Here is a 23668-nt window from a genome sequence, read left to right as displayed (position 1 = left end):
TCGGAGTCTCTAATTCTCGGCGGGCGGCACGGCTGAAGTTTTTTGGAGCGTAAACGGAAAATCCCGCCGCGTCACCTGAGGCAAAGTTAGTTACAGCTATGTATTTACCAGCCCCGCTCCAACGATTCCCCCTTTCCCCCCTCTCTACCCCCCCCCCCCATCTCTCTCTCTCTCTCTCTCTCTCTCTCTCCACACACGTATGTCAGAGCCTCCACATCGCACGCTTGGTTCGCTTCCCTCCCTCGACTTTCCATACGAGCGTCGTTTGCGCGGTGAGCTCGGTGACGCGCACTTCTCCTCCACGGTGCCACACCCGGCGAACCGAGCGAATAAATAAGAGAGAAAAAAACTCCTCGGTGGTGTGTGTGTGTGTGTGTGTGTTTGTGTGTGTGTTTGTGTGTGTTTGTGTGTGGGACGTCTGGGCTCACTCCGAGCTTCTTTCACTCTCCACCGAGTGGGTGGGGGCAAAAAAGAGGAGGAGAGCAGTTAGAGAAAGTAAAAAAAAGAAAAAGGGAGAAGAAATGCCTCTTTCCCCCAGTGTGAGCTGAAAGCCAGATGTGGCGGGATGTTTGGAGAGGAATCGGTTAATCCAAATGCCATTCGTCCGGAGCTGAACAACAATGTGGAGGCAGCCACGCTGCTCGGTTAAGGAGTCGCCCAGAGGCTTCGAAGCGCTGCCGGAACGCCAGCGAGCCCTCGCCGAGGAATTCATGCCAGTGAGCGCCGGCTTACGGCGGTGGACGCGGCGTGGACATCATCATCATCACCATCAGCAGCAGCAGCCACAGCAACGCGCTTTCCTGCCATTCGTGCCGTCGAAACGCGGCGCTCGGACTTTGTCGGGCCGCCTGGAGAGTCCGCGCGAGCTCCGCTGGTGATGAATGGGGCACTAGACGGGGACCCAGAAACGAGAACAGCGCAGCGAGAGCGAACGCGAGCCAAGAGAAGGCAATCGGTGCCATTCGGAGGTGACCGTGGTCAGCGCGGTCAGCGTGGTCCGTCTGCGCGTTTGCTCGGTGGTCGGTGAGACATGGCAGCGGCGATAGCCAGCGGTTTGATCCGCCAGAAGAGACAAGCGCGAGAGCAACACCTACACCGGCCCACCACCCACCGGCGGAGGAAGAGCCCCAACAAGAACAAGGGGCTGTGCAACGGAAACCTGGTCGACATCTTCTCCAAAGTGCGGATCTTCGGCCTCAAAAAGAGACGGCTACGGAGACAAGGTGTGGGCAGAGGAGACGAGGGCAGCGCGCGGGCTCGCGCGACACTTTACTGTGTTGTTTCTCTTGGTGCTGTTGCGTCTCGTGAACTAATGCTGACCACGAATACTAATAGCGCTGTTTCATATTTGAGTAGAGTTAATCGCCCAAGCATTCTTCCGTCTGTCTGTCCGTCTGTCCGTCAGCCTGTCTGTCTTTCTGCTCCTCTGTCTCAGATTGAAGCTGTTAATTAGGCTAAGCGGAAAGGGAATATAGTGTTTCAGCTTAATTACACTTACGAGTTCTCGTCTATGTGGAGAAGATACCTTCAGGTTTGATCTGACACACGTGAGGCCGCTCCGTCACACCTTCCTCATATCAGTACTCTTTGTGTTGTGCCAGTGTAGACTGGCTTCCCAGTGAAGTGATGGAAATATTAACACATTTGAAACAAATGAGGAAGGCTAAGTAACGCAAATCAGTGCCACACAGAGAGAGAGAGAGAGAGAGAGACCATCTTAGTCATAGGTCAAATGCTTGAGCTCTGGCCTGATGTGTTTAAATGCTGTCTAGTTCATTTTCTTACAGTTTACTAAGTTCCATAATTGGGCTGTATTATAACAGCATACACTTGATACTGATATCTGCTGCAGTATCAGTTTAATGGAGAATTACACGACTAAATGTAGCCCTAAATCTACAGCATTGTAAACACATCACTGCACCTTGACCCACAATAACGTGATATTAAAGTTTACCTGAGGTCAATTATTATCACACATATTTCTTAATTGCTTCTTCTAAGCTTTATTTTTCCTGTCTGGGTGAATGGCAGCAAGATTTAGGCTCGATTTCAGAATGATGAACTTCTTGCTTGCATCAAAGCCAAATTGGAGGGTGTGGCCACAGCAGGAGACATGTCACTGCTGCTTCTAGTGGACAATGTCTCTAATTGATTCAGTCACTTATTTTCTTCTGTCAAATCTGATCTTTTTAGAATTAGAATCAGAATTTCAAAGGGCATGTTGGAAATTTAGCTTCGCCCTTTAAAATCCCAGGCTTATTATATACTAATGCTTGTTATTCAGTAAGTACAGGGACTTCAGTGCAAACTGGCTGAGCCATTCTTAGGTTATAGGAGTGGATATTAAGTTTTTGGGCCTGCCGATGGCGCCTGTCCATTTAAGGTGTTAAACATGATGTCTTAGTGCTTAACGGTCATAAGCCTAACTGCAGTCACGTCGCAAAATATGTTCGGATGATGCTTGATCTGATCTGATATTTCATTTTAGTGCTCTTTAGCGTTGCTTAGTACACTGTCAGAAAAAAAGGCACTGAGACGTCTGCTCAAAGGCACGACATGGTCCTGAAAGTCCAATTATGAACTTCATAACTTAATGGTTTAAGTAAGTAAGTAAGTAAATAAATAAATAAATAAAGTAGCTGGGAGTCAAGACAGCATGTATGGAATCAGTGCAGCATCCAAAAAATCTAATTGCAATGAAATATGGTACAATTACTTTTCCAAAGTAAAGGAACTGAAGACGTACCCTCTAGGGTACCACCCCGGTGACATGAGAAGCCCTACCCCAGTGCCAGTTTAGTTCCTTTCTTCTGACAGTCTGCTGAAGTGGCATACGCTTTGCCATGGCGTTAATTTAGAGCCAACTGTTGGTCAAAGCATTTGAAATGCTGTCATTATCAAACAGCAGTAATCGCCTCCGTCTGATTTATCAGCTGACCTGCTGTTTTGCCAGTGAGATATTTATTCTTCTCATGCTGGCCTGTTGCCATAGTTCAGTTTTGATTATCTTTAGGTGGGTCCTACAACCCGGGTATTGGAACACAGCAGCTTGTAAAGCCACAGCAGATGGATGCTTTGGCACTTTGTGGGTGGTTTTGGTTTTTCGTGCCTATATCAAGAAAGGCATGTGTGTAAGTGTGTATCCGAGTGTCTGTCAGGGCGGAATATCACACTGTGAATAATAGACATGGCTAGTGTGTGTGTGTGTGTGTGTGTGTGTGTGTGTGTGTGTGTGTGTGTGTGTGTGTGTGTGTGAAGCCTGGGGGGAGAAGTAATGACAGAGACAGGCAGTCACACCATAACAGGTGACGGCCATTTTGTTCAAGTGGCCGTACTAAAACCCTTTTTGTCTACGCCGGCGCTTTTAAAGGCTGCATGTTTCACTAGCAAAATACAGAAGAACCTAATGGTCTGAGACCGTGTATAAAACGGATAATGTGTGGTAATAAAGAGAGTTATGGGTTATTTAGCCTGCTCAGTGCCTGATGAAGAGGGGGTTGTCACTCTTGGTTGACTGAGTTTTGAGAATGGTTAGTATTTCTCCATGGAAAGATGCATGCGATTGTGTTTGTGTGCATGTTTGTGTTTATTTTTGTATATTTTGTAGAACAAAATGCATCAGAAAACACATGTTAATAGGTCTAACTTACAACACCCGTAGCAGCAGCAGCAGGTCCTGACTTTCCACAGTGCTGTTTATGCAAGCTGCATGTTTCATTTTTTCAATCAAAAGAGTGAAATTTAAGCATTTCTGTCTTATCATAAGGTTAATAAGCTAGGTCCATATATAAATACCTATATCGCTGCTTTCAGAACAAAACTTCGTATCTTGTCGTATCGAATGGTAACTATACAGAACAGCATAAAAAGATACTTTTAATATAAGTCAATGGAACCAGATTTTTTTCCAAGTCATTTTGGCACATTTCTTTTGCTCCATTCATCATGAAATTTACAAATGATTTAAAAGCCAATGGGCATTTTTAAATGATGTCAAAAATGGAGGTACGAGATTTTGTTCTGGCAGCAGTGTGTGAGAGTCTGTGAGTGTGTTTATATGATAACATTTTTAATGGGTCCACATTTTTCCCTTATTACAGTTTTTAAAGAAATCTGCAGGAAGATTTTTCTACACGTCCAAAGTTCAGTCTTAGAAGTTGGTTGCATTTTCTGCTTCTCATGATCCAAGCAATCCCACATACAATGATGTTGAGGTCTGGACTTCAGAGTGGGCAGTCTATTGTTCTAAGACCACCAGCAGCTTCTTTTTTTGTCAATTTCCTTTTCTCAGTAAGGGCTTCTTCACAGCTACACATCCTTTCAGACTCAGTGTTGAGTTGTCTTCTCACAGTGGAAGGGTGGACAGGAACACCTGTACATTTTTTCAGATCTGAATCAGGAGTGGAGGTTGATTTTCTCCTCTCTCTCAAGTGCTTTTTGTCTGATGGGGGCAGTTTTGTGGTCTACCAGAGCTTGCATGGTTGTTAGGAGTCCCATCTTTGTGTCTTTTATGAATTTTAGGACTTCTTCTTTCACTTCCACTTCTACTCCTTCCTTATACTAGTATAATACCTTATATCTCCTCAGAAATATCTCCTGAAAAATTAACGTCGTACTAAATGAACATTTAACAAGAGATAAGTGGTCTCTAACTCTTGCACAGTACTGTACGTATGTATAGCCCCACGTACTGACTGAATGTGTCTGTCTATGTGTGTGTGTGTCTGTGTGTGTGTGTGTGTGTGTGTGTGTGAATGTGTATGTGTGTCTATGTGCGTGATGGAGGCTTCACAGGAAGTCATTCATTTTCTCCTCACTTGAGATTTATCAGGCCAATTTAATTGCAGCCATGACAACCTGTCCACTGCAAGGCAGTAGTTATACACATGGAGACACCTCATCATCGCTCACACACACACATCCCCAAACAAACAACCCCTCAAAATATTGATTTCTGCGCTCCGTCTTTCTACCTCACACATCACTGTCTCTCAGACACGCCTCTCTATTGAAAGTGCTTCAATGTTTTCATCTGCTTTCCTTCTCTTGCATTTGCCCTTATTTTCACTCTTCTGCAGCTAGAAAGCGTACGAATCTGTGATTGCACTGTGTACTGTAGAGGGTTGTTGGACACACAAATGTAAACTATTTTGCAGTTTACTGCGATTGTATTTTATGTTGCAGCAACAAAGTCCATATATGCTCAGTGTGCTCTATATGATTGAATGGAAATGTGTAACCTGGGTTAGATTTAGTGATTGTGGCGGTCTAGGCAAAAGACAAGAGTGGGGGGTGCACTATTTTTAAAATAGTTGATGCTTGGCATCAAAAAATAGGTAATCTTGGGAAGTGAAATCATCTTAAATCTAATTGATACACCAAATCTTTCTCATGTGTGCAGCACACTTTTCTGACTGAAACAGTTAGCTTTGATTAGTGATTTTTCCTCTGAGCACCCAGAAAATCACTCTGAAGGACCACCTCTCTGTGATGTAGATCAGGGGTTTTTAACCTCTTAAAATCCCAGGGTTATTAAATACTATTATTCAGTAATTACAGGCACTTCAGTGCAAACTGGCTGAGCTGTTTTTAGGTTATAGAAGTGTGTAATAAAACTTTGGGCCTGCTGGTGGACCCTGGACATTGAAAGGATCGACCTTTTTCATGGTGTGACCCTTTTTTTAGGGTTAAAAATATTTCCTGACCCCTTATATGCCACGTACTGACTGAATGTCACCTCCATAAAACACCCACCCGCTCCCCCCAACCCACAATAATAAGTCTACATTGCGACCACGAAGGAGGTCCTGACCCCCAGGTTAAGGACCCCTAATTATTTCTTAATTGTTCATACCAGTCTGTCTTTACGCAGCTGAATCATCACGTAATTATAAGATAATAGTCCATTATAACCATGACCAGGAGGTGAGGCTGCACTGAAATCCCTGAAAATAATTAGTAGAATGGGTTATTTAACATCAACACGTACAGTATAGCTAAGGTGTATTTTCTTGGGGCTCTTGGCTCAGGGGGGCTCCAGACAGCCTCAGTGCAAAGACTGCCCTTGAGTAGCAGAGTACAGAAATTTGTCATCACTCATTTCAATGTTTTTCTAGCAGCATTTGCCAAACATTGTGCCTGTGCTTGCCTGAGAAGGGCCATCTACACATAAATATCGTAATGTGTCCTTGCTGCCTGATCCGCTCTGCCTGATACCTGTCCTTCCCTTCCTGTATACATTATTCAGAGAGCAAGGCTGAACACTAAGCTGCCAAAAGAAAGATTGAATGACTAACAGGTTGGATTCATGGACATAAATCTTTTTAGTGTAGCCAATTGCTATTAAACTGATGCTTGAATGCACATGAAGTTAGAAATATGACTGAATATTCATGAAAAATGACCACAGGTTCCCTGCTTGACCTTAAAGGGCTCTGTGACCAAAAATATTTTCAAAAGAGTGTTAAAAGGGCTCATATAGTGTAATATCTAAATTTCTTTTGTTTTTCTTTTTTTTTCAAAACAGATTAAGCACTGCTTAACCACGCATTCTGTTTTTTGCTAAATAATTGTACAAATATGCAGACAAGACTAATCTGTTTTTTATACAAGCAACCTACATAAGTAGAGCATCATGTTCTCAGTATGATAAAAGTCAAATATGTACAAAACATGCTTCAAAATGGTGCTATTTTACAGATCTCAGGAGCATGATTCAAATAATACACAGTCATGTCCAAAAGTTTGGGTACCCCTGGTCCCATGACATGTTTTGTTGAGAACACATCATAGCATATTGGCAAAACATAAAATGTGGCCTGAACAAAAGTTACCGCACATTTCATATTTGATGTTTTATCCAATCTATTAACCTCAGAAAGAATAGCTTAGAAAATGATCAAACATGTCATTTGACCTGGGGTCTTTAAACATTTGCATACAACTGTATGAATAGATTCTGGCTTATACACACAAGTCAATATTTGAAAAAACTTCATGAAAACATAAATTTTATGGTATGAAGAATACATTTTGAGAAATATCAATTCAACTGCTGTGAAAATTTGCAATTTATGGTGTTATGTGAATATGGGAAGATGAAAGTAGGTTCTTCTTCAGCCTGTTTATCTACATGAAAACTACATTTTACCCTGTGTTAGATTGTACCCTGTGTATTCTTCCCAACAAATGTAAAGAAAATTGCTTTCTAGAGTCCCTTTTATGGCTTTAACAGTGAAATAATTAAATTGATCACTGGCATAATATAGTTGGAAACCGCATCTTGAAAATAGTTGGCAACCTGAATATGTTTGTCTTTGCATAATCTTCATTCGCATTGTTTTGCTCAGTTTTTAAATAGTAGACTTTACAAATAAGTGCATTTCATGATCAGTGATTTTGCTGTCTATCAATTTATCTTCAGGTATAATTATTTTTCTATTATTTGGTCATTTTAAGGCTTGAAACAGTTCTGAAGGTGGAATGCGCTCTAGTTTTCATTCAAGGATCTGTCTTTAATATTACTGTCTGTATGTTTCCTACACTCCTTTTTTAAGCATGGATTCCAAAGCTGGACCAATTCGTTCTGCTATTCATCCACACAGAAAATCCCCCTCAGTTCTATTCAGACGAATCCCTCTTAGCTGCATCTACGACACTGTCTGAAATGGATGGAATGCCCTCTAATGTATTATATGATATAGTAGCATCAGTCACTCCATAGACACTCCACTGGTGCAAAAACTGTATCCAGAGGTCGACATTCGCTCATTAAAATTTTGCCTTTGGATCATTAACACCAAATAAATCATTGAAATCATGGCTTTAGCAACTGAGACGTCACATTCACAAACTTAACAGGATATCTGTTAAGCTGTCAGTGAACAGGTCGTTCAGCTAGGGTGCTTGTGCTCTCCTCATGCCGTGTCATGTCAGAATAAATGATGGACGAGACAAATCTGGACATCAGCTTTATCATCTTGTTTGCCTGTGGTACTGTCACACAACACGGCCGAGACCTAAGCAATGGCAACTGGCTTTAACATATGGAAAATTGAACATCACTAAAAATGAATAAAGCATATTTAAAAAAAGTTAAATAAAAATAAAAATGGCAGAAGAGATATACTTATAATTGTTTTAAGTTTGTAATGATTAAGATGTTTTGAATTATTGTTTCATTTAGTGCTTCCTTAAATTCTTAAAATAAAATTATTAAAATTTCAAGTGATCCATTAAATAAACTACTTTTAGATAGATAGATAGATAGATAGATAGATAGATAGATAGATAGATAGATAGATAGATAGATAACTTTGTATGTTCTATGTTCATATACACATATTTACACATATATGCAATGCAAAAAGCATCCATCAGAAAACATTTGCAATCAATGGTTTGTGAGATGCGAACCTGTAAGAGTGCTTTCTTGAGGGAAACCACTAAAGAACCATCTTTGCTTTCCTAAAGAACCTTTAAACGGATTTAAATGAGATTGATTTTTTATTTTTAAATATTTATAAAAGCATTGTAAAGGCTTCTTTACTGGACTTCCTTTATGAACCTTTGTTTTCGAGAGAGGGAAAATCTGTACGAATGCACACCTGAAGTCTGGCTCACAGCCTAACAAGCTGTAGAGTTCACACAGTCCTTGTGGGACCAATGACATTAAGCCTGCTCCCTCTCCACCACGCAGGGTCAGAGTCACCCCCTCACCCTCGGCCCAGCACGTCTCAGCGCTGCCTGCCCACTCGCTGCTGTGCATGTCACAGCGGCCAGCTGTCCAGCAGCTCCTGCGTGTAAACCTGGATTAACTTTGAAAGCTCTTTAGGGTGGAGCAGGGATGTTATTGATCAGCTTTTCTCTTTTATAATGGATATGTATTAAAGCAACAACATTTGAAGGACTTCTAAATTGCAAATATTATGTCAGTGTACACTAAAAAAATACATAAACACACGTTGGGGTGCTTACTGAAAACGAGATTTTCATTCATGTTCATGAGTACCTTTTAAAAAGAGTTTTTGCAAAGAACTTTTTATAAAGACAGGATTTCTCTAAGTGCCTTACAGGTTTTCAAGGAACCTTTGCTCAGGGGTCACGTTTTTGGTTCCATCCTTGAGTCTACAAAGCATTGCTTTTTAGAGTTCACATTGTGGTCTAAGTGGTTTGAGATTTATATGAAAGGTGGTGATCAGATACACTATCACTCAAAAGTTTGGGGTCACTGATTTCATTCATATAATAATGTTTTTGAAGATATGTGTATAAATTGATTCTTAAATTAAGCTAATTTCTTACAAGTTTCAAACAGTTTGTAGGAATCTGTGAAATTGAAGACATTTTTATTATAAATAGGGCTTTAAGTGATTTTATGATAATTGAGAAATGTCTACAGCATTGACAATGAACTTATAAAGAAACTAAATACCCACAATGCCTCATATTTGAAAAACGAGTTGTAACTTGTAAACAAAATGCTGTAGACAGTGAATAAAGAACTGGTTTATGTTTTGGTATCTAGTTCACAGCATTTAAATATACCCTGTGTGAGTTATTACTGTAAAACTATTATTATTAACCCCAAACGTTTGAGCAGTAATGTATTTATTCTAGTTTTATTCTGTAAAACACCAAAATTAGATATTTTAGATGTGGAGTAAGGGTTTATGGACTGATGAGTCTAAAGTTGTAATCAAGAGAAACAGAAAATGCAACCAACTTGTAAGAGTGAACTTTGGAAGTGATTACAACAAGCATGGTAAGTCTCCCAAAGAAACTTAAAATATTGATAGCATATTTAGTTTTTGTGGCTTGTGTGTAATTTTCCCTTAAATATACGTTTCCTGCTTTTTGTTGACAATGAAAATTTAATAACTTGCATTGAATAGCCATTTTGGCTGGAAATTAAATATATAAATGAATCTCTAACTTTTGCACAACAAACAACTAACAAAACAAAGCTAGAACTTTGGTGTAGCAGATTGTGTTTTATTTTAAATGTGGACTTCTGAAGGAAAGTTGTATGATACTACATGTACTGCTGTGCAAAATCCTCAGTGGACATTTTCTATATGCAGTATAAATGAAACTTCTAGATTCCACAAAAATTATGTCATATGTCATAGTGTGCTTTGTTGTGAATTGTAGTAGCTAATTTTGAAAAATTATATTTTGTATCATGTACTGCTGTGCAATAATTAGATTTCTCCATCCCAAGTGGAAGATTTCGAAAGCATTTTGATGCGCGCTGAATATTCATGGAGGATGAATATTCATTTTAGGCTCTGATATCATAATCAGGCGCTGATTGCAATTGGAGCTGAGGCCTAGGATGAACAATACATTAAATGTCATCAGCAACACATTGTCAGTTGGAGTCGGCAGAGAGGAAGGCTTTTCCAAGCTGGAGAGAGGAGGAGAGGGCTTTGAGGTGTGAACATCTCATTTGTACGTCGCTTTGCTTCTGTTTTTCGAGCTGCAGCACGGCTCCCTTTGATTGCTCGAGGCACTTCGGTCTCTCCTCATCCTTGTCTTTGTCTATCAGTCTCTGCTCTTCATCCCACCCTTTCCTTCATCTCAGTCATTCAGTGGCGAGGCTACAGAACACGGTAAAAACGGTCAAATCACAAAGGTTCAGCTCACTCTAAAAATGGAAAAAGGCTTGATGAACATTGCTTTTTTTCATCTGTAACTTTACTGCATCTTAATTTAAATTTAAACTGAATTCACTACTTCAGTTACATCACAAAGGAAATATTTGACAGACATGCTTTTGAAATTTTAATTGAAATTGAAGTAGCTACTTTAGTTACATCATAACGGAAGTATTTGAAAGATGCATTCATGAAATTTAAATTTTATTTGAAATAACTAGTTACATCATAAAAGGAGTATTTGAAAGATGCATTTTTGGAATTTGAATTGAAATTGAATTAGCAACTTTAGTTAGATCATAATGGAAGTACAGTATTTTTGAAATTTGAATTTAAATCAAATTAGCTACTTACAGTTACGTCATAATTAGATGAAAGACTTTGTGTACAGCTGCAATTTGAACTTCAGACACATTTGAAAACTGGCTTTCATTCAGTATGCCCAATCTGCTGAACAACTGGAATAAAAGGTTGAGTAATTTTGATAAAAATGTACATTTTTGCTTAATCTGTTTCGTTTCATTTGTCTAGTTAACTAGACAACTAGTTAAATTGCTTTAACATGAATTACAATTTTAGTTTGAACATGAATCTATTTATACTGCAATTTCTGAACTAAACTATATTTCATATTCATTTTCTAATGCAAAGCAACTTCTAGCACCTCCAGAAATTGTGTTTCTGAAATTTGAATTTAATTGGTCTTGTCAATTACATCATAATGGAAATATTTGAAAGATGAAAGACATTGTTTACAGCTGCAATTTAGACTTCAAACAAAAACTGATTAAAGTGCTTATCCATTCACTTCCAATCTGTTAAACAATTTACACAACTTCAAATGGTTCATTTATTATTTTTAATTACAGCACTGAACTCATGCTTTCCATTCACACAACAGTTTGCTTTTCACGTTTCAAGGACATTTTGGTCTCATGAAGGTCACTGATGTCTGAATGCACAGTATGCTAGAACATGCTGAGAAGTTTCATGCACAAATATGTTTTAAATGCAAATACTAAATTAATAGCTTCTTTGCTCTGAATTCAAGTGTCATCAAGTCACGTTTTCACATATTTTGACCCACATCATCACTTCTTCATAGATACGTCTGTATCTTTTGCTTGCTATGAATATAAAATGTATTTATTTATGAGACTATGTGAATCCTGAAGATGAATGAAAGTCATACCTTGTCAATTAGTGAATGTTCCAGTGATTATATCTCTGATGTCATGTCTGTCTGTCTCCGTTCCGCTACCAGGATTTTAATCCAGTCTCTTATCTCCACAAGCAGCGTGGCAAAACCACACACACACACACACACACACACACACACACACACACACACATACTGAGAGCTATGGGAGTTCAGTTTAAAAAGTAGCCATTTTCAGCGTATGCTGTCTGACAGTGCACTTCTGTTTGAAATCTTGCCATTTCCTCTGGCAGCATTGGCGGTCGTCTGAAGGGCAGACAGCTTTTGGATTTGGGAGTGCTCGCTTGCTCGTTCGCTCCCTCTGTCTCACTTAGGCAAAAGCCAGAGGAGTTAATGAGTTAAAAGTGGGGTTGTACATGAAGAGAGCAGTTTTAAGAGGATCAAAGTGACTAAAGCATTAATTGATATGCACTGCTAATTAAGTACGCTCTTAAAAATAAGGTGCCAAAAAAGGTGCTTTGGAAGAAACACTTGTCGTTTCTTGAAGAACTCTTCTTTCATGAACCCTTTTTGTAAATGAGATGTCTAAAGAACCTTATTTATAGTTAAAAGAATGATGTAAATGTTCTATACCGATTAAAAACAGGCTGCTTTTGCTGCTTCATTTCAGATTATGAGTAATATGTTTTCAAAGTCATTTACATGCTACAACATGCTTTTCTTTGGAAATTTTTCCATCACATGTGTCCTTTAAAATATGTGGTTCACTGAAATAACAGCTGAAGCATTATTTGTGTATCAGTCCAGTTCAATACAGTCCACTATTACTCAGGTTTTGTGGTGTGCACAGCTGACGCCTCAAGACGAGATGTTTCACGTCGAACACCAAATAATTACCAGCAAGACGAGAAACTAAGGTGTCCTTTCATTCCAGCACTATCAGACTGTATGTCAGGCAAAGATTTAATGTGTCTATGGCTGTTTGCTTTTCATCATCAGCCATTACATGCTATGAGACGGAGCTCTCGGCCAAATGGTCTCTGTTGTCCTAAACGAAAGAGCGAACCACGCAGACTCAGGTGGTTGGAAAAGAACTGCAGAGACAAAGAGATTCCCCCGGAGAACTGAAAAACATCTCCATAGAAACAGACAGGATCTTTTGTAGATGAGGGGAAAAAAGTCTCCATTATAGAGGACAGGAAATGGGAATCCCTGATATGGTCTCCTTGGTAACCGTCTGGATGAGGGAAATCCTAGGAAGAACGTATCCATAGTAACAGATGGGGGGGGGGGGGGGGGGGGGGGCTGGGGGGGGGTCTACATAAAGGGTTCGGGAATCTCTCCATAGCAACAGAGCCAATGTCTGACACTGGGATGGTTTAGGATTCCCCTGAATTCTGTGAGCAAGTAAGCTTTAGGGCAAACATAAAAGGAAAGTGGGAATCTATCAGATGTGCTCACATCCATGTATAGTCTATAACATTGCTCTGTCGTTATTCATTATGACTCGCTGTAATGTCACTTATTAAATGCTTAATTTGTCTTCTCCATACTAAATACAGTTTCCCTAGAATCTCTTCTGTTGTATAACACATCCATTATAGAATCCAGATATTACAAGTAAAGGCTGCAATGTGACAAAAGCTGAAAGAGTTAATGAGTTCAAATTCAGATAATAAATGCAAAGAGTAGTTTTTGGATGATCACAGTGAGTAAGGTGCCAAAAAAAAGTTCATTCGAGTCTTCCCTCAGAACCACTTTGGTTCCTTCATATAATGTGAGGAACCTTTTTAAAGCTTAAAAAAATGGTGTAAAGGTTCAACACCAATGAAGGATTTTACCTAGAACACTATGTCCAAGCCCAGAAGTGTGGAAGCCCAATTGCACCAGGTAGGGGAGCAAAAAAAATTGCTTATGTTTATTTTTTTTATTTTTATTTTTTTTATGTCAAAATAATGACTAATTCTAAGAAAATATTGACATAATATTTAGAACTTGTTTTTTGAGATCCTGAGATGTTATGTCACAGTAATGAACTATTACATTTCAAAAACTAAGTAATAATTTTGAGATAAGTTCTTGTATTCAATTATTCAGTATTTGGAGAAAATAAGCCATTATTCTGAAAAAAGTAATTATTTAAAGATACTAAATCATTTTACCAAGAAAATGAATCATTAATTCAAGATATTAATTGAGTATTTTGACATAATGGGTCATTTTTTGCGTTTAATATTTGGACAATTGGCATCCTTAAAAAAAAAACATTTAAGAACTTTTATTTTTAAGTCATCAGAAAAAAAAATTACAAACGGTCCAACCAACCACAAAAGGGAAATCTTTAATATTGAAGGTTCTTTAAATTTTAAATGGCTTCTTCACACTTGTAACATATCCATCCACTGAAACTTTCTTTAGGGAAAGAAAAGTGGTTCTCTTCTGGCATCGCTCCAAAGAACGCTTTTTGGCACCTTCATTTTTGCAAGTAAATTCAGCTTGGTGAACTGAATAACAATGTAGGTCCAGAAATAAGTTCATTGTGATTCATTGTTCGTCAGTGCAGTATCTCTTAGTTACTATCTGGTATTGAATTCTGAAGGGCATATCTCAGCATGTGGCAGGCAGTAGTGAATCTCTGCAGTGGAGAGAAGCAGAAGGAGAAGTTGTTCTATTATACACCAGTGAAGGGTGGAGGGGGGGTAATGTTCCTGTACAGTCTGAAACTGGGTCACCACGTCTCCAGTTTGTGAGTGTTTGTGTGTGTGTGAGTACGGTATGTGTGTGTGTGTGTCAAAGTCAGGGAAACTCCTCCTTTGAAAAGAGGGATTCCCTCAACCATGTAATCCAGAGAGAAAATCAGCTTACTGAGGATGGCAAGAAGGTGAAAATCTCGCTATAACTTTGGGAAGAAATTAATTTTATCTTCCGTTTGCTCAACTGTAACTGGTGGACTGACATTGGTGTTACATTGTGTGCCACTGTGAAAAACCCAAACATAGTCTTGGAGAACTATATTTCTCGCATTACCAAACATGCCAAATCCACAAATATTGTACAATATGATGGTAAAGTGAATGTGTCAGTGTCTGTGGGATTTTCCTCCTGCTCTGCCTTCTTATTTTGACCTTTGCCTCATGATATGTTTAGAAAAATCCATGACAAAGTGCCACATTTTTATTTACAGAATGGATAATTCCAGTTAAAGGTCTGCAACAGATCATTTTTACAGTCCCGCTTCTGTAAGATTTCATCCTGCTCCTTTCTAAACGTTTTGTCCCACTCCCGCCTGCAGTCCCATATAGCTGGTTACCATCTGCACTGGTTATGACTGAAAATGACTGCTGTAGGTCAGACTTGCCTTTAGTCAGCTTTCTGTATTTATTATCTGTATTTATACAGCTTTATTATTTCTTAGAGCACTTTCCAAAGCTGTGGCCCTCTGATTAACTAAAGAAGGAAAGCATGTTCAGCAAAAACCTGTAGCTTGAATTGAATGGCTGATAACTTTTCTCAACTACTAGGCTAGAAGATAGCAGGTTAAACAAGCTAAAACATAACCTATTAACTGCTCCTCTATTAATATTCATTGTTTGACTTTGTACTGAGGGATTCCCTGTAAAATCCAATTTAAAAAGTAGTGTCACTTAAATGTCACACAAAAATTACATGATTCTAATGTATGTAGTTTTTTTGGTGTGCAAAATTAATGTGTGGCATTGTGTCTGCTTGTAAGGTGAAAGTGTCTGTATTTTCTTTTCTATTATGATATTCACATTCAGTAAATTATGCAAAATTTCATTATAATATCACAAATTAAAAAAATTAAATATAGTGATCTGCAACTGAGTTCTTATCCTCTTTCAATAATTCATAGTGTATTGTTTAAAACAAGTTTAAAAGAAGTCAATTTCTTGCTGGAAGAATTGCTTATAGTAATTCTCATTAATTGTAATTGAAATGATTTATTGAAAATTATTATTTTACCATGTTTTATGTTGCCATCATTGTATAAATGCAATAAGGTCATGCGTTATCATAGTTAAAGTGTAAGAACACCCATAACGTGTGATAAAGTAATTTACTTATTAAATTATATTAACAACTTGATATTAAAATCTCATAACTACTTTTTCTTATTTTACAATCTCTTTTGAAAAAGGAAGCTTCCCTTTATACTGTATGAACATTTGAAGAGGAATAAACACATAAAAATAAATAATAAAAATAATAATAACATTTTTTTTATTAAAGTGTTGTTACATCGTCAGTCCACCCTCCTAATCTTAGTAGTATGGTCAGTAAAATGAAACACTGTGCTGTTTCATTAACTAGTGCTATTGCCTCACATGTATTATGTTCTTTTCTTCAAGTATCTGTGCCATTAACCTTTCCCTTAAATGTGGCACTGTGTGCTTTGCCTTTCTGTGAAGCTATTAAATACTGGGAATAATTCATACCATTTTCTGCTCTGTAGTTGATCTTGGGGGCTTTATGGGAAATCACTGATTCCATTTGTAGTGGAGAGCAGCTAATACACATTTAAGTAGCTTTACTTTAAGGGATAGGAAAACTGTAGCTGTGTTTTAAATGGTCCTCTCATTACCATTCCCTATGTCAGAAAACCAGGAGCATTATATAGAACACTATTACAGGGAGAATCTGGGTGTCAGGCAAACTATTTCATACAATAACATTATATGGGCTTGCTCACCACTTTCTTGCCTTGTGGTTAGTCTGTGTCTACCAGAGGGAAGCCCTCAGGGCCTTCTAAGCCTTCAGAGAAGCAGGTTAAACAAGCTAAAAAATAACAGATTAACTGCTTTTCTATTAATATTCATTGTTTTTCTTTAAACTCTGTAAGTATTATAGAACTACTCTTGCGTCATTATTAAGTACTGCATGGAAACAAAAAGGTTGAATTCTTCAAAGTTGAGTGAAAAATTGGCCAATCAGGAATTGATTTTCTCTGTCATATCTTGGTAGATGTAGCTAAGTAAGCTGTCCTATTAGTTAGGAATTCAAGAGCTGAAGAGAAGTCCAGATGCATCAGATAAACCACCATCATAATCACAATGTTACAGAGGAATTAACCAGTCATGGTTATTGCTAGATCCCCATATTAACACTAGCAGAAATTAGTATCATCATAGAAATGTTTTGGCCAAATTTTGACAGTCACGGTCTGGATTGAAGGCCGAGCTCTAATAGTCTCTGTTTGCAACTGGTGTCCACTTCAGTGAATTGTTTGAAAATGAACTATTACAGTGCACTGTGTCAATGTAAGAGGGCACTAGATGTTCCTTGATGTGTTTTTTGAAAGACACCACTACATGATGGTATATTCAAAATATGACGCTGCACTGGGACTTCCAGGTCTACGTTGTATGTACAATACTTGTTCTGGTGTATCGACTATCAAAAGATCATTAGTTTGAGCCCTGCCAATGCCACAGCCATCCAACCCATTTGGGAACCCATAAGGGAATTCCTGGAAAAGGCACTTTAAAAGAAAATGCAAACTGATCAAAGTTTCCATCAGCTACTCTTTTGCGCAATTTCCTGATATGCTATATGCTTAGATATACTATAGGTCAGTCTCGCTCACCTTGCGTGGCTTACACAATGGAGGGATTTGAACCATTATTAGCTTTTGCTAGAACAATTTTTACAGCCCCTTGTCAGTGGTACATATTTTCAGCCTTGAAAGTTCAGAGATGCTGAAGTGAAGCTTTTCCATCCTGTTTTTATGCCCCTTTTATAAAATTTGCATATAAGCGGTTGATGGAAAATACTTATAACAGAACATAATTGGCCTCGCTGTCTCTGATTCTCCCTTTTCCTCCATCACTCAGCGCAGTGCGAGTCAACGTGGGTGTTTGATAACTGACGGAATTGGCAGTTAGTGTTCTATGCCAAGCATGTTCAGCTGTTCAATGAAGTTGTGTTTGCAATACTTTGAAAAGATACGGTAGCTTAAAGGAAGCACATGCTAGCATGCAACCTCCCTATTTTGTAGCATTGTGTGATGGAGGACATGTAGCTAGCAGTTGGAACAGGCTATGAGTAAACTTTGGAGAAAATAGCACAATTTATAGTCCACTATTTTGGACAAAGGACTCAGTTTCAGACTTTCCAGAGCTGTTTAATTCCAATTCTCAGTGCACATACCCTGTTTTGATCTGCATTGTGGTTCAGTTGTGGCTTCCTTTTCTTATGTTTCATCTTTTGCTTTATTCCTGCAGTTTTCTTAACAAATCCACGCACATACACACACACACACACACACACACACACACACACACACACACACACACACACTCATGCAAACCCCTAGTGCCCTCCTGTCTTCCCCTTCACATGGATGACCACACGCTCCAGGATCAAAAGCCAGGAAATTGGAAAACAAAAGTTGCCTGCTGTCTCGCTGTTTTAACAGCAGAGGACGGCCCATTCTGTCAGAAGCCGGAATGGTGGAGGAGACATCAGTCATCAGATACACAGCGGATCACAGTGAATGACAGGAGCTGGAACCAGCTGACATTTTTAGGCAATTCCGAGATGAAAAGAGACCGTGGAGCAAGCTCCCGTCTGCCACTGTTCTTTTGTTGTACCGTGACCGGATATTATTGCCGAAAAGAAACAGCCTTTTTTTACTTTTTTAATTTCCTTGTGGGGAGTCTAATTTAGTTGGTGCCGAGAGAGGTCATTCTCTTCATCAATTCTTAATTCTTACGTAGATCATCCTGAGAGTGGACCACACCTTTACGGATCTATGATTTCTGATACTGAGTTTAGGTTAAAGATGTTGACAGCTTGACTGAGCACAATCTGCTCCATGAAAGCTTGTTTGGCTTCAGATGATTATGGCATATCGCTACCTACTGCAGTCTATAGGACAAATCAGCATTACGTCACAACAGTAAGAACTCACTTCCAGGAGGATAATGCACGTAGCACTGCACTGGTACAGCAGGATTTGCTATAATCATAAGATTTAATTACTCAAGATATTGCAAAAACAAAGGATTTTAAAATTGATCTTGCAAAGTCAGTAACTGCATAAATTTATGAGGTTATTTTTTGTCATATAATCTTGCACCAGCTACGTTTAATTGCAGAGTGTAACAAAGATGCATTGGCCTTATAAGGGTTTTTTAGAACAGACTGAATGATAGAAAACATTCTAGAGCAGTAAGAATAGGGGAGAACATTCTAGAATAGTCTGAATGTGGAAGAAAACTGAAGAACAATGTGAATTGGGAGATTAGAACAAACCAAAAGGTAGAAAATATTCTAGAGTAGTAAGAATAGGGTAGAGCATTCTAGAACAGACTGGATGGTCGAAAACATTCAAGAGCAGTGTGAATAGGGGAGAACACCATGCAACAGTGAATGAGGGAGAACTGCCTCATACTTTAGAGCAGTGTGAATGCAAGGGAGAACATTTAGAATAGACTGAATGGTGGAATGGTTATTCTAGAACAGACTGAATGGAAACATTCTAGAGTAGTAAGAATAGGGGTGAACATTCTAGAATAGACAGGATGGTCAAATACATTCTAGAGCAGTGTGAATCAGGGAGACCATTATAGAGCAATAGTGCAGTGTTTGGCCACACATTGTAAGTCCATGAAGATGGCAGATTGCTCTTTTCCTTATGACTTATGAAGTGCACTTTAACAGGTGATAGGTTAACAAAGGAACCTTAACCTAAACCATCACCCTGTCCACCACCTTTGGCCCAATGTGCATGTTTTTCCGCTGTTCTTTCATGTTACCTGAGGCTCCTGTCGTCTCCGAACAAGATGAAATATCAAAGTGTACTAGCTGCAGTACCAGTTGTTCCTATGAGCACCACATGGTTTGCCTTGAGGGCAATATTGCCTCCTTCTTATTGAAGTGCAGTTAAGATAAATGGATAAATACTGCAATACATGATATACGGTGGTCTGTTCAGTGAAATGCCCACAGGAGACCTGTACTGTGACATGACAGTACATCTTCAGATGTCTAGCTGCTATTGTGCGATATTCGGGAGTATGCATTTATCATTTCTCTCTCTCTTATTTCCTCTCTTTTTCTCTCTTTCTCTTCACAACTCAGATCCCCAGCTCAAGGGCATTGTGACCAGGTTATATTGCAGGCAGGGATACTACTTGCAGATGAGCCCAGATGGATGTTTGGACGGGACCAAAGATGACAGCACTAATTCCTGTGAGTTCACAAACGTTTCTACTATATTTTTTTCAGTACAAATACAGTGTCAGGGTTTCAGAGAAATGTATAGTTCACATCAATATGGGTCAGCTGGTCATCTAAGTTTTCCAGAGAAAAAAAACCTACAGCACAAAAGTCAGAGACCACCCTTCAGTTTATTTAATTTCCACTTAAAACATCCATTAAATACAAGTTTTTCATTTTTCAGAGTCAGAAACATTTGCTTTCAGTATTTCAAAGAAATATACCAGGATATTTTTTCACACTTCCAGATTTCAGTCTTAGGAGTTGGTTGCATTTTTTGCTTCTCACAAGCCAAGTAACTGCAAATGCAATCCAAGTAACTGCAAGTTTAGACTCATCAGTCAGTCCATAAATTCTTCCTCGTCTTACATCTCAGATGTCCAGTTTCAGTGTTATAATGTAAATTTTCTTGAATACAATCTTTGAAATATTTGCATAAATTTCAGAATTTCTTAGTGTTTCTTTTGCTTTAATGGCAACAAGTTAATGGCAACATTGTGTTCCAGTGGAAGAAATACTACTACTACTAATATTTTTTGCACAAAGGCAAAAAAAAAAAAAAGAAAGGAGACGCTCGTGGTTTAATAACACAAGTGAAGCTTTACTTGTAGAATCAGGGAGGCAGAGAGTAGTCAGGAGACAGGCATGGGTCAGTTCCAGTAAACACAGCAGAGTAAGAATGGCAACCATAACAAACAAGGGCAAAAGTAGAAGTACAAAAGGACAAATCCAAAAAACAGAGGCAAAGAGAAAACAGGCAGAAGGTAAAAAAAAGGATATACACCAAAAGGAAAAACGTTCAGTAGTCTCACAAGAAAAACATTACTTCACATTTAGTGTAAGCTAAAGCCCGGGCTTATATACTAGTCTAACAAGTCATATGACAAATACACAGCTTGAGATTAGTAGGGTTAGTATTCAGACGATCTTGAACGATGATAGGAGGACAAGGATTGTTTTGGAGTCATGTGACTTAGCTGAGGAGTCTGGGTCCTGCAATTACCGGTTTTAAAAGAGACACATGGGAAGATTGTGAGACTCTGAACTGTGTGGGTAAATCCCATCTATAAGTAACCTCATTAATCCTTTTTTTACAACTTTAAAAGGCCCAATATATTTGGATTGGAGCTTTCTACTTCCCTCAGTCTGCCTAAAGTCCCTTGTAGGCAGCCGGACTCGGTCTCTAGATTCATACACCGGAGTGCCACCTCTATGCCTGTCTGCTTGTTCCTTGTTCTTCTGCAGAACAGTCTCTATGTGCCACATCTATGCCTGTCTGCTTGTTCCTTGTTCTTCTGCAGAACAGTCTCTATGTGCCTGTGCGTCTCCTCCCAAACCTGTTCACGCCGTTTCATCCATTCGTCCACAGCCAGAACCTCCATCTCCAAACCAGTCCAGGGTGCTATGGGTGGTTGATAACCTAAAAAGCACTGAAAAGGAGTCGGCTCATGCCAAAAACCTATACCAGTCAGAAGGGTTTTCGTGGCAAAAAACTTATAGGAACTTGCCTAATTCCTTGTTCATGCGTTCACATTGTCCATTCGCTTGCAGGTGATATCCTGAGGTCAAACTGAAAGACACTCCAATATGCTCAAAAAATGCAGCACATGCCTACGAAGTAAATTGTGGTCCTCTATCAGAGACAATGTCTTCCAGAATTCCAAAAAGTCTAAAAAACATGGTTAAACAAGGCTTCAGCAGTTTGGAAGGCACTGGGAATGTTCTGAAAAGGGATAAATCTCATGCCTCGTGAAAACCTATCAATGACTGTCAGAATAGTGGTGAAACCTTGTGAATCTGGGAGATGAGTCACAAAAAAAATCGATGGGTAGATGGGACCATGGTCTAGCTGGTATGGGTAGGGGCTTTAATTTGCCTAAAGGCAGGGTTTTAGGGGTCTTACATTGGGAACAGGTAGTGCATGACTGAACAAAGGAATGTATATACTTTACTATAGATTCCCTCCAATACCAAAGAGATATTAGTTTGTACGTTCGTGTTTCCCCTGAATGTCCTGAAGTAAGAGGCGGGTGTGCCCAAGTAATCAGCTGAGTATGAAATGGGGGTAGAATGCATATCAAGCTTTCTGACTCAGGGCTAACACTGTCTCGCTGGTGGATTCTGGACAGAGCGTTCGCCTTGAGAGACCCAGGTCGATAAGTGATATTGAAATTAAATTGGGCAAAAAATAGGGACAATCAGGCTTGACGGGCATTTATTCTCCTGGCATTTCGAAGATACTCTAAATTCTTATGGTCAGTTAGTACGGTAAAGGATGGTTAGCTCCCTCAATGTCAATGTCTCTATTCTTCTAATGGTAATTTTACCATTAATAATTCTCAATCCCCAATACCATAGTTCCTTTCAGCCGGCAATAATTTGTGGGAATAAAATGCTACAGGATGCAATTTCTGAGGGGATCCTAATCTCTGTGACAAGACGGCTCCCATGCCAGTCTCTGAGGCGTCCACTTCTACCACAAAAGGTCGTGTGGGATCGAGATGTTTAAGGATAGGAGCCATGGTGAAGGCTTCCTTTAGCTGCTGAAAGGCGGCCTTTGTCTGCTCAGTCCATCTAATCTTTTTGAGAGATCCTTTGAGTAGAGATGTAAGAGGGGTGGCAATGGCAATGAAATTCCAAAGAAATCTTCTATAGAAGTTGACGAATCCTAAAAACCTTTGTAGCTCCTTTACAGACGTGGGAGCTGGCCAGTTAACAACTGCATCAACTTTGTGATCATCCATGATCACTCCCTGATTACTAATTGCATATCCTAAGAAGTCCACAGATTCTAGATTAAATTCACATTTCTCTCCCTTAACATAAAAGTTGTTGTCGAACAACCTTTTCAAAACTGTATGGACATGTTGCAGATAACTTTCCTGGTCTGGTGAGTAAATGAAAATGTCGTCAAGATAGGTGATCACAAAGTTCCCCAACATGTCCCTGAGAACCTCATTTATGAGAGCCTGGAACACAGAAGGTGCTATAGAGAGCCTGAATGGCATCATGAGGTATTCATTGTGCTTCCTAGTGGTCATGAACGCCATCTTCCACTCATCTCAATAGTACAATCATAAGGTCTATGTGGGGGCAACTTGGTTGCATTCTCCTTATTAAAAACTTCTCTCAGGTCTTTATACTCAGGTGAGAGTTGAAACGTGGCTTCCTCATTGGGACTCTCTACAGAAGTGGATGAAACGGAGACAATACAAGGGTAATACAAGAGATGGGTTAATATAAGAGAGTAAACAGGAGTCTGACCACTTCAGGATAGTGTGTTCTGACCAGGCAATTGAAGAATTATGTTTCTCTAGCCAGGGGAGTCCTAAGATTAGTTCAAATTCAGAGAGTTCTATAACTAGAAAGGACAGAGTTTCTTTGTGCAGAGTGCTGGTTTGTACGACTATGGGTTTGGTGATCTTGGAAATGGTCCCCACTCCACTGGAACTTGCAGGTGTTCTATTATCTGGGCACGGATTAAGTTTCCCTCTGCTCCGAAATCTAGAAGGGCTGAAACAACAAGAGAATGGGGATGACAACAGATATTGACAGGTAATGTAAAAGACTTGGAAACCAACCTCTTTATGTGAACACTCACCACATT

General features: G+C 39.2%; 1 protein-coding gene across 3 annotated transcripts in view; it reads left to right on the top strand.

Annotated features, from left to right (window-relative positions):
• Nucleotides 1-23668, top strand: part of LOC108434733 (fibroblast growth factor 14-like) — a 122108-nt gene that overhangs the window by 71461 nt on the left and 26979 nt on the right. For 2 of the 3 annotated variants that reach the window (XM_017710075.2, XM_037543247.1), the window contains exon 2: nt 19924-20034. In XM_017710075.2, the coding sequence (XP_017565564.1) occupies nt 19924-20034 (111 nt within the window). Of the gene's footprint in view, nt 1-250; nt 1224-19923; nt 20035-23668 lie in introns of those variants that run through there. The other variant, XM_017710076.2, reaches the window with a different exon arrangement.

The sequence above is a fragment of the Pygocentrus nattereri genome, chromosome 12 (assembly GCF_015220715.1).
Source record: "Pygocentrus nattereri isolate fPygNat1 chromosome 12, fPygNat1.pri, whole genome shotgun sequence".
NCBI classification, from domain to species: Eukaryota; Metazoa; Chordata; class Actinopteri; order Characiformes; family Serrasalmidae; genus Pygocentrus; species Pygocentrus nattereri.
Note: the sequence above shows the minus strand (reverse complement) of the source record. Positions and strands in the feature narration are given on the sequence as shown.